We start from the raw sequence: 12,513 nt of genomic DNA, 5'->3' as shown, positions 1-12,513 counted from the left end.
ATTCATTCATCAACTCACTATTTATAGTATTTACATGAAACAAACTAACATAATTTCAGCTAATAATTTTCTAAAAAATATCAACAAAACTATTTGATCCTACTCAGCAAATTCTAGCTAAAATGTTTGTTAACAAACCAACAGATCTTTGGTAAACAAATATCCTAACAACAAGACTTAATTAGCTACTAAATAATTTATTTTAGTACCAAACACAATCTAATAAAATCTATCGAAAAAGTTGGCAAATCTCAACTCTCCTCCTTGTCACTTTTGCTATAAATTTTGAATTGTTTGCTCAATTCATTATTTCATTAGACCTTGTTTTGGACAAGGTTTTTGTAAGAACCTCTGCAACTGCAAATTGGCCTCACACTGAACTTCTTTTTTTGACTTTCAAGTTGAAGATTAGCCTTGCAACAAATCACTACTTCTGGTTTTTTACGCTAAACTCCAAATAAAAGATGGTTTTTTTTTTATGGATCCAAATATCCTTCTCATAGGTTCAAAGTGAAACACCCTTTTACAATATTTGAACCTATATAGAAAATATGAAGTTTTGCATGGTTCTTCATAAATTTTGTCATCACTAACAAAACCTGTAGACCCAAATCCAATAATATTATACTCTTGATAAATATTAGGAATCAATTTGATACCTTGTGACTTATCAATGGCTTCCTCTTGAATTCTTCTAGGATCTAAATTCTTGATTTCATCATGCTTCACTTTAAAGTTGTCAAAATCTAACCAATTCGTAGTGAAACTTTTTCTTTTCATTTTAATTGAGAATAGTTTATTCTGGATCAAGTCATAAGTCAGTACCCTTACGAAAACAGCATCAAAAAATTATATATGAATGCTGGCATTAGATCTCTGTATAAATATAATTCTGTGGCCTGTAATTTGTGCATCCATTGGTTCTTTGAATAGCGGTGGAATAAAATTTGTGTCCACCATAACCCATAGATTATTGACAACCAAATAAGTCCAAAATTTAATGACCCAAATTTGGTAAGTTTCATCACTAAAAGTTGAAGCATTTGACAAAAAGTTATTTCCTATCATGGTTTTGAACTGATAAAGGATCCTCACTGAATTTACGCACTCTTAAAAAACAACACAAACCCATAACACATAAGTTCTTAATACAAATTTATTGGTTTTTTAGGGTATAAACTAAGAAACAACATCTTAATTAGTGTTGCAAAAAAATAGGTTTACAAAAGACTTGTATTAAAGCTGAAAATAAGCTTATTGTCTTCATTAATTAACTCACTATTTATAGTGTTTGCATGAAACAAACTAATACAATTTCAATTAACAATTCTCTAAAAATTCTCAACAAAACTACTTGATAGCGCAATCTTCTACTTAGCAAATCCTAGCTAAAATATTTGTTAACAAACCAACATGATTTTTGGTTAACAAATATCTTAACAACAAGACTTATTTAACTATTAACTAAATTATTTTAGTACTAAACACAATCTAATAAAAATTGTAGAAAAAGTTGACATATCTCAAAACTTATAAATGTGTACATGACAAATGCAAGAAGGGTAGAAAAGCGTGAGTGCCCTCCTAAGATTTTAAAAATTCTTTTATATCCCTTAAAAGATTGTTAATATTTCACATGCATTCTTATAGAAATTAGGTTTTGCCCTCCCAAAATTTTAAAAGTTCTTTATATTCCCTTAACAAACTAAAAAGTTTTCACCTATGCCAATGTAAATACTAGACTTAGTACCTGAATTTTTTTTTTTTTTTTAACAAAAGCATAAGAGTTTTAACAAGCTGGGCTGGCAACCCCCTGCGGGTATAAGAGTGCCCCTTAAGCATATATCTTTATAAATTTTGTGCCGAAATTCCATGCTTTGGTTCCTCCCATGTATGTGTGTATATATTAGACGTAGATATATTGAACAACAAACATAACAAGTAAGATCTTGTTTTCACATGTTAATTCGAAGTTTGGCTTTTGCATCTTCAATATTCTTTTGTAGGATGAGATCCATTCATCGTTGGGCTCACGAATTTCGCAGAAGCAATCTTTAACATAATTGTCATGAATTTTGTTTTTTCAGGCTTTGATTCTTGACTTGTCCCCATAATATTGCTCGTGTAAGTTTATAACTTTATTTCCATTAGAATCGTAAAAGTTATGGGAAAAAGAATAAAAGTTATGGTTACCATTCTAAGGAATATAGTGTAATAACTACTAATAAAAAATGGAATTTCCATTTCCAGGTGCATTAGCAAGGTATCATATCTATCCTCTATAAATTTGCCTTGATGTTGATTGCAGTTTCTCAACTTTCTCACCTATGAATTCTTTATCCCTCATTTGACCTATTCACGACTTCATTCTTTGTTGGAATTATCACCCTGGTTTTTCAATCAATCCAACAAAAAGAGGTATGTGTTTATCTTTTTCAATTTCTCTTTCGACTCAGCACTTAAATATGCTTTTTTCTTTTGTTTTTGCGTGGGCATGTAAGCACAAATCATAATCATATTTTTGCATAATTTGTCATAATATCCATGCATTGTTTAAGTAGAAGTATAAGAACAAGAAAATACGGCTATGGCCCTCTTCTAGCACCAGGATTAAATGGTAAGTTTTCCAATTAAGTATTAACTTTAGCTATAAAACTAATAAGTTTTGTTATGATGGTGGTAAGACATAAACATTATAACTAAAAAGTACTATTTTTCTAACTAATGATTATTTACTTAACTGCACTCACCACTTATTTAACAGAATTAAACGGATATTATTCTACTTCAACCAATTGATGCCAGTGATAATAAAACATAAGGATACCCACATTGATCCATAATACATTAATAACCAACAGGTACATGTGTCGTTAAAACACGTATGCCATGAGAAGTTCATTCGGATAAGAATATGATCAGTGTAATAATAATAATAATAGCTCACAAGTATTTGTATACCAATCCTCAATATAATGCTGGCCAACAAATACGTGCGTCGTTAGGAATGTATTTAATTGATGAGTATGCAATGAGAAGATCATTGGGATAAGGATACAAGTACAGGAAAAGAAATATAGAATTCATATGTTACTATTCACATGGCTTCAACTTTCAACTGCTTGCCTTGGGCACTTTTTAATAATTTGATAGAGTTATTTGAGTCTTTTGTGGAACAATGGACTGCTTGGTACATAGGCATTTTCGTAAATTCATTTTTGACCCATAGGTGTAGAAAAAACATAGTGCTGATTAAGATTTTAGCCATTAATGCACATTAAGCTCTTGAGATTCTTTCTTTTAAAATTGGTAAATAACTGAGAAGGCCTCTAAATTTCTAAATTCCTACAAACGATTTTGGCTTTGTGCAGTTTAGGAATTGTTTTAGTGTAGTTTAGGATTTAAGTTTTGTTTTAAAAAAAGAAAGTTGTGAACAAAGACTTGGACAATTGAGGAGTGAGTAAAGAAAGGAAATTTGGAGAAATTGCGCTCACAATTTCTGGAGTTAACATGGGGTTGGAGAAGCTCATTTGAAAAATAATGTGCTGCAGGAAGTTGAAGCAATCGTGTTCCAGAAAGTTGGATGCACCAAATCTTAAGAAAGTTAAAGTGGCAGAGAATGAAGCCATTCTCGTGGATTTAAAGGTACATATACCCTAATTCTTTTAAGGGAGAATTGTAGTTTTAGTCCCCAATGTATTACCCATGCACAGAACTGGTCCTCAATCTATTTCAAAAAGTAAATTTGGTCCTTAATCTATCCAATTTTGCGTAAAAGTGGACAATTGACAGATTCCTTCCAGTTGAGTAACGGAATGTGGCGCGTGCACTCACTGTACCAGAACGTGCAAGTGGTTTCAATGTTTGTAAATCAAGAAACTATTTAAAAAGTCAAAATCTATCCTCTCTTTTTCTCTTCTTTTCATTTTTTCACATCTCTGTTCTTTTCTATCCTTGGACAAAATGTGAACGATTTTCAGTAAGCCTTGAAATGGGGTCGGTAATTTGGCTGGTTTGAAAGCTAATCTGGAAGAACTGAAGACAGGCGGAGGGTTGAGCTTCAGGTTTTTGGAGGCAGCGTCGACGAGTTCGTGGAGAATTGGAAAGGAAAGGTTCTTGAGGTCTGATGGCATTCGAGAACTAAAAGGCGCAAACCCGGACTGGGTGAGTTTGGGCGTTGTCAAGTTCGAGGGTTCTACCCCGGAGCCCATTTCAGGAGGGTTGCAGAGAGTGAAAAGAGCGACAGTGGCAGAGGGAGAAGATGAGAAAATAATCTACAGAAATTTTGAGCGGTGGCCTGAGTAGCACCATTTGGAATAAAACCATCAGAATTTTATAGCAGAAACTGAGAGAAAGGATACTTGGAGTTGGTCTGAGTGAGCAGCTTAGCTGGCAGCACTGATTGAAAAGAAAAAGAGACCACCGAGTGGATTGTTTACCTTTTGATTCTTAAGTCCTATAAGCAGCGAGATAAATGAATTTAGGAGGAGAAAGTAGCTGCCATTATTAGCTAAGTGCAAGCGGTGAGTGAATGGAGCAATAGAAACTGATATATTAATTGGGCGGTGACCGAGTGAAGAAGCACGCCTTCAACTCTTTTCTTACAAACTAAACACTAGGAGCAAAACTGAGAGAGAGACTCAGCCACACCCCTTCATCACAAAACACAACCAAGTGAGAGGAAAAGAGAACATTCTGGTTTCTCCTTGCTTCCAGCCCGCAACCAAGAGAGTGAGAAAGAGAAAGATAGACATTTGCTCACTTCATTGCTCCAGCTTCTAACCTCAAAACCGTGAGCCAAAAGTGAGTTCGAAGAAGAGGCTGGTGCAGTTTTGGGAACCGAAGCAGGAAACTAAAAGTGCAGTCTGCAATTTTCCAAACTCTAAGAGGAAAGAAAGAGGTAAAATGACTGCAATAATTTTTTTTATCTGCTGAAGTCCTTGAGTACGTATATAGTATGCTAGATTCTAGTCAAGAAAAGTAAGTTTGGTTGCGAGAAATCCTGCTCAGAACTGGTAGCTTGCTAAAAGAAAATTCTGCTCTTTAGCTAAGAAACAGGTACGGATTGTGCAGGTGCTATCAAAGGAGGATGGAAACAGGTAGCTAGGAATGTATGAATATGTTCACTTTAAGTAGTAAAAGCAGGTTACGGTAGTAACTTGAAAGAATCTGAACGTGCGCATGAAAGAAATCTAGTGCAGGTTGCTTTGCATCAGATTTTGCAACCTTGCACCGGCATGGGATTTGATTAAGTTTCCTCTTGGAATCTAGTCATAAACTTCCGTGTTTAGCTTAGGATAATCTGTAGTTGAATATGTATCCTTTGTAGGATCAGCTAGGACATACAACAGAAACGGAACTAATGATAAAATATCAAACGAAAGGCTGCTGCTGCTACTAGAAATTAATGTTGCAGCCGAGAGAAAGAATTAGGCACCATTGCAGGTTCTTGAAAAAACTGATTCCAAACCTTTGTATTGAAGTGTAACTCAGGGTATAACATGTTAGTTCCAGCATGTATGTTAGATTAGAAGGGACAATTGAAACCACTTGCACGTTTTGGTACAGTGAGTGCACGCGCCACATTCCGTTATTCAACTAGAAGGAATCTGTCAATTGTCCACTTTTACGCAAAATTGGATAGATTAGGGACCAAATTTACTTTTTGAAATAGATTGAGGACCAGTTCTGTGCATGGGTAATACATTGGGGACTAAAACTACAATTCTCCCTTCTTTTAATTCCAGCTTTTAATTTTGTGTCTAACTTCGCAATATTTTAGTTTCCCTAAGAGTTGAGAATTTACATTTTCTTTAATTATTTCTGAGTATGTACTTCACAGGATGGAGAGACTATCTTTTTGAGGCATTCAATTCTATTATTGGTACAGAGATAAGAGACAAAAAGAGTTGTCTGGATATTAAGGTACATACATGTCATAGGCTTGCAAACTCTGTTGTTTTGTTTCTTTTAGTTCGATCTCGTATATTTTTACTTTTTTTTTCCTTTTGTTAGGGAAGGGTGGGTGAGGAGGTATAAGAGGATGGTGATTTTGATTTTCAATGTGCATTATGCATACTTTTTATTTATATGAATGAATCAATGATATATTTACATGAGAATCGAATCTAGTTTGACTTGTTTAAATGATTAGGACCCTGAACAGTTTTAATCAGATATACACACTTAATTATATCCACTTTCAATCAACTTTAGTTTGATTTACATTTGTTCTATCCTATATTTTTCTATATATAAAACATAAGGTGGGGGTTTGATATTAAAATTTTGTGTCATCTTTTGATTTTTCAATTTTACCGTCACAAAAGTAAAGGTTTACTAAAGACAACTACTTAAGTTTAGTAATTTTTAATAACTTCCACTTCCAGTAACTTTTGTTTTTTGTTTTGCCTAAAAAAGTATAACTTCTTTTTTTCCCCAAAAAAAAAGCCTAATAACTTCCCTTGGATTTAACAAAAATAATTAAACTATTTTTTCTTAATTTTCACATGCATAGGGTGTACTTTTCCTACGAGTACAAATATATTTAAGCATCATTAATACTTGCCTTTTTAGTTTTCTTTCATATATATGTTCACACACTTTATGGAGGCTAACATACTCGGTAAAGCAGTATTTTTGTCCCTAAGATTGTATATTCATAATAATTCGTCAGTTGTTGGACATATGAAAACTTACATTTTTGTCAAACAGTTGAAAATGTAATATAACTTTGCACCAAACTATACCTCATGTATTTTCCAAAATAGTTCTAGAAAATTCCAAAATAATCTATGCTAAAAAAAATATTTGTTGGTGAGAAAAGTTTCTAAGTTACTTGTATCCTTTACGTTTGCTTTTCCAAAATCATTTCATTAAATTTACTTTAATGAGCTAACATTGTTTTTCTGCCTTTGTACTTGTACTCTTTCGTAACTATTATTACCTTAATTATGTATCTCTGAAGTTTTTCCATATTTTTCATGCAATTCATTAGATCCCTTTTCTCCATTTTTCAAATAACACAGTAATAGAAATTTGAACAGAATTTTGCAATAATGGTCATCCAAGAAATTGTCAATTCAATTCTGGGAACAATTGCAGAGAAGTGTGTCGATCCAATTTGGCATCAATTTCAGTACTTAATTTTCTACAAAAGCAACGTTCAAACTCTGAGCAATGACATCAAAAAACTTGAACTAAAGGAAACTGAGGTGCAACAAGAGGTAGATCGAGCAAAAGACAATACTGAAGAAATTAAACCAACTATTGTTGATTGGCTGAAACGAGTTGAGGATGTCAAGAAAGATGCACATACTATTTTTGAGGGTATGGAGACTATTAAGGTGAATTGCTTTAATATTGTTAGGCTTCCGAATTTGAAGTCACGGTATTTGCTAGGCCGACGTGCGGCGAAAAGAATGAGTGTTCTTGAAAAGCTTTTAGCATAGGGGAATTTTGATAAAGTTGGAAGCATTGCTCCATTAGGCAAAATGCGTTTTAGTGAATCAACCCCATCCTTAGAGGAAGGCCTAGTTTCTAGGATGTCAACAAAGAAGGAAGTGATGGAAGCTTTAAAACAGGAGAAAACAAGCCTAGTGGCGATTTGTGGTATGGCCGGTGTAGGCAAGACTACTTTGGTGAACCAAATAGCCGATCAGGTTAAGTTTGAGAAATTGTTTGATGATGTCGCCATGGCTACGGTGTCTCAAACTCCAGACATGAGGAATGTCCAAAATCAACTTGCTGAGCAGTTAGGGCTGACAATATCTGAGCAAACTGATTGTTTAAGAGCTAAAAGAATGTCTAAGAGACTAACCAATAGTGATAAAAGAACTCTTGTTATATTGGATGACATTTGGAAAGAAGTTGATTTTGAGAGTCTGGGAATTCCCGTCAAAGGTGAATGCAAAAGCTTAAAAGTAATATTGACATCTCGGCTCTCTGATGTGTGTAGTATTATGGGAGCTAAAATTATTGTGGTCAATATGTTGCCTGAGGAAGAAGCATGGCATCTTTTTAAAGAGAAGGCAGGAATTTCTGATGATTTCATTTTGAATGATATTGCAAAACAAGTTGCAGGGGAATGCAAAGGTTTACCTCTTGCAATCGTTGTTGTTGCTAGGGCATTAAGGAGCAATCATACACTAGAATCCTGGAATCGTGCCCTTCGACAACTAAGAAAGGACAAAATGGGAAACCTAAAAGGAGTTCAAGATTTGATGTTTTCAAGAATTGAATGGAGCTATAATCATTTGGAAACTGCTGAAGCTAAGCACCTACTTTTGCTTTGTAGTTTGTTTCCAGAGGATTATAGTATTCCGATTGAATGCTTGGTTAGGTATGGAAAAGGGCTACAGCTGTTCCAAGATACGGAGACATTGAGAGATGCAAGAGACAAAGTAGACATGCTGGTTGATGAGTTAGAAAGCTCCTATTTGTTGCTAAATGACGGTGAAAAAGAAGACTATGTAAAATTACATGATGTCGTGCGAGAGGTTTGCTTGTCAATTGCATCAAAAGCAGAGCATGAGTTTTTAGTGAGCAATGCTGGAGTGGGAGAAAAGAATTCTTACACAGCAATTTCACTAATATCGCAAGATTCCAATCATAATGTACTTCCATTTTGCAAGGAATATCCAAGGCTTATGTTGTTGCGTTTGGTATTCCAATTCGATTGGGCATTCGAATTAGGGAAATTGGACCTGCCAAAAGATTCTTTCTTAGGAATGGAAGCTCTCAGGGTCATGGAGTTAAACTTCTTTCATATAGAATTTGCAGTATCATGGCCTGGCCAAATGTTAAGGAGCCTTCGGACACTGTGCCTGGATAATTGTTACTTGGGCGCTGGAATGTCGTCAATGCTTGGACAGATGATGCAATTGGAAACTTTGAGCCTCTTTGTATCCAAAATTCAGGATGATCGGTTTCCAACTGAAATTACTTGGCCGAGCAATTTAAAGTTGTTGGATTTGAGGGTTAAAAGTAGCCTCCACCCCTTGCCTGTTGGTATCTTGTCGAGCTTGAAGAAACTAGAAGAATTGTATTTGGGATTTCATTGTCAGTTGCAGCTAGGGAGAGATAAAGAAGAGGAAAGAGGATGCCTTAAAGAAATCTCATCAATCTCTAACCTCACACGTCTCCAAATTGATTTATGTGACCTTAACCTCCTACTTCTACTATTGCAGGAATTTGATACTCAGAAACTGTCAAGATTTCATATTGTAGTAGGTAAGTATGGAGGAAAATTGTCAGCTCTGAGCAGAAACTACCAATTTCAGAATAGCTTCAAACTTTATTTCTCTCATGATGAACCGTTGGATGATTTGTCTAGCACTGAAGCATTGAAACAAATGTTTGATCCTAAAGTTACTGGCATTATCGAGAGAACTGAGAATCTCACTTTGGATCTTTCTGGATCATCATGCTTGAGGAATATTGTGCCTCACTTGGGTGGAAATGGATTTATCTACTTGAAAAGGCTTGATCTGAACAAAGGACAATATGAATGTCTCATTGATTCTACCACCAATCCTATTGCTCGACATGCTTTTGAAAATTTGGTGTCCATGAAGTTAAGAGATCTGAAGTTGAACAAAATATGGTACGGATTTCTTCCACCTTGGTGCTTCAGTCAACTCCAAGAGGTGGAACTTAATTATGTAAGTGCTTTGGAGTTTTTGTGGAAGGGGCCAATCGAACCTCCATCATTTTGCAACCTCAGATCTATTGAGGTAAGAAACTGTGCTCAAATTACAAGTCTCTTCTCACAATCAACATTGAAATGTTTGGTGAAACTCCAGAAGTTAGTAGCTTATGACTGTAAAAATTTGGAGAGCATTGTTTTGAGAGAGGAAAATTTGAAAGAGGAAGTACTTGAACTACTCCAACTCAAAGTCTTGAGACTTATGTGGACAAACTTGATGGGTTTCGGCTCCAAAGATAGTAAGGCCGGGGTTTTTTTTGACCAGGTATCGCCTCTCTCTTTCGATTTGTGTAATAATTATATCCTATACTTGATATAGTTGAATTCAGGTGAACAACTGAAAACACACTCGAGCACTTCCTTTTACAATATGTTAATCATATTTTCAAAATCAATGTTTCATCAATTATACTCTAGGCCTTCATCATTAATAATTAGTTTTTTTAAAGGTTCTTTGGCACATGAACACACGTGTCTATGCATAGCGAACGTCCTTGCAAGTGATTTTTCCTTTTTTTTTTCATAGACTGCTAGCAGCTGCACGGATCCAAACTCTACTGTAACTACATTTTGCATTTTGTAATCAACATTATGTCGTGGTCTACGCTAAGTTTTGCCAAATTTTCCAGGTTTCACTCCCTTGCTTGGAAATACTAGAGATAAATAGTCCTGGTGATGGCCCCGAACTACTAATAGGAGGTAAAATGGCTAGCAGATCTCTTGGCAACTTAAAATCTATGCATCTCTACCATGGTGACTTTATCCGATGCATTGCCAAAGCTGATACTGTTTCACTATTACAAAACTTGCAAACACTTGAGCGGTGGTGGGGTAATATGGAATTCCTTATTGACTTTGAGGATCTAAAAGTTCCTAATATGCCAAAAATGGGACTTGAAATTCTTCCCAAACTAGAGTCACTGGACTTATTTGCCTGTACAAGGTTAACCCATATTTGGAGGAATTTTCCTGAAGGGGTTCGAGTATTCCAAAACTTGAGAAGTCTATGTGTGTACAACTGCCCTTTAAACTGTTTGTTTTATCCTCCAAGTGTGGCTACGATGCTCATAAGTCTTGAGAAACTGAAAGTTCGTAGGTGCTCGAAAATGTGTGGAGTTATAGGTGAGGAAGATGAAGAGGTCAGCCAAGAAGATAATGCTCAGCAACATGATGCTGGAAAACATGGAGAAATTGCACTGGAAAGAATCAGCAAGGAATTTGTGTTTCCTAAATTAAACTCTTTGTGGTTGGAAGACCTTAAGAATCTTCGAAACTTTGGTGGTAGTCATCGGGAGGATTATGAGTTTAAATTTCCCCTGCTCACTAAATTGTTCATAATGAGTTGCCCAAAGTTGAAGAAATTGTGTTTCGGAAATTTGGATGCACCATTGCTTAAAAAAATCCAAACAACGTCGAGAGATATAGAGAATTTTGAAGCTCCTGTGGATTTAAAGGTGCTAATATTCTAGCTCTATTTTCAACCAACCCTTTTAATTTTATCTCACTTCACTAGATTTAGTTTCCCTAAGGGTCGAGAATGTATATTTTGAATAATTATTTCTGAGCATATTTGTCTCACTTCACTAAACTTAGTTTCCTAAGTGTCGCAAATGTATATTTTGAATAATTATTTTTGAGCATATTTTACAGGATAGAGAGATTTGTCCTGATTATGGAGTTGTTTGAATGGACGTTAAGGTATGTCTTTCTATATTCTCACAAACTTTATCTATTCCCTTTCTCCTAAATATTTATATCTTTTTCTTTTTCCTTTTTGGTTTGGGAGGAATGGAGGTTATTATTACAAGCCGGTGCGCATTTATGCTTTTGATCTATATGAGTGAATCAATGAATAATATTATACGACAATAGAATCTGATTGATTAGAAGACATTATTACCCTAAGTCGAAAATCTAGAAGTTTTGAAATTAATATGGTTTCGTGTTTTTGAGTTAATATGGTTTGATTTTTCCAAATATTTATGTAAAGCTTTGAACAGATTTTCAGGTCACATACATATTTAATGATACTTCTTATTAGCTTCTTTGATCTTAATATTACTATTTTAGATAAAGCTAATGCTGTGAAATCCTGTTTTCCACAATGAAAAAAATGCAAACCTTTGTATTTCACCTTTCAAAGCTCCAATCTCTTCAAAGATATAAGTGAATATTCCATGTAGGAGTTGCTAAAAAAATCTTGAAACAGAGACAACAAAAAGTAAACTATAGCTACACAAGTCTGAGTGACAAATTGATACAGTAATTCCAATATATAACAATGTACATTTGTTTTGGACATTATGCATCATCGAGTTACAATATTCACGCTTTTGTTTTTTTTTTCCACACAATACTGTAGGAGTCATCAAGTTGATTGAGTAATATGGGTCCGGCTACTACGATCTTGACTGGTGGACAAGGCTGTTGGATATGGATGGAAATCTTAGTTGGGTTAATACAATAAGTGTGCAACTTATATAAGCATTATGTTTTGCCTACTTTTGTCCTTGATTTTCTAATAATAAGTGTATTCTATGTATTGTATAATGGCCTTACACAATAAATGTATTGTCTGTATTGTATCATGACTTTCAAATTATATATGTATTCTATGTGTTGTATCATGACCTTTAGATATAAATAATGAAGCTATTCTAAGTGGATTTAAAAGTATAGATATCCTAATTCTTTTTTGTCCTTTGAATTTGTCTTTTAATTAGTTGCTATTACTTTATTATATATAGTTCTTGTGAAAATATCATTCAATTATATATTTCTGCTTAGATTTCTTTTTCACCCTTTGA

At 34.5% G+C, this 12,513-nt stretch overlaps 1 protein-coding gene across 1 annotated transcript; it reads left to right on the top strand.

Annotated features, from left to right (window-relative positions):
• Positions 1-4,785: 4,785 nt before the first annotated feature.
• LOC113757709 lies at positions 4,786-12,299 on the top strand. The gene is made up of 6 exons (XM_027300851.1): positions 4,786-4,900; positions 5,843-5,925; positions 9,189-9,971; positions 10,336-11,160; positions 11,357-11,404; positions 12,069-12,299. The coding sequence occupies exons 3-5, from the start codon at positions 9,354-9,356 to the stop codon at positions 11,390-11,392; spliced, it is 1,479 nt and encodes a 492-aa protein (XP_027156652.1). The 5' UTR covers positions 4,786-4,900; positions 5,843-5,925; positions 9,189-9,353; the 3' UTR covers positions 11,393-11,404; positions 12,069-12,299.
• Positions 12,300-12,513: the final 214 nt, after the last annotated feature.

This window comes from Coffea eugenioides, unplaced genomic scaffold (assembly GCF_003713205.1).
Source record: "Coffea eugenioides isolate CCC68of unplaced genomic scaffold, Ceug_1.0 ScVebR1_3256;HRSCAF=4439, whole genome shotgun sequence".
Lineage (NCBI taxonomy): Eukaryota > Viridiplantae > Streptophyta > Magnoliopsida > Gentianales > Rubiaceae > Coffea > Coffea eugenioides.
The sequence above is the reverse complement of the archived record's forward strand: the minus strand, read 5'-3'. Positions and strand labels throughout refer to the sequence as shown.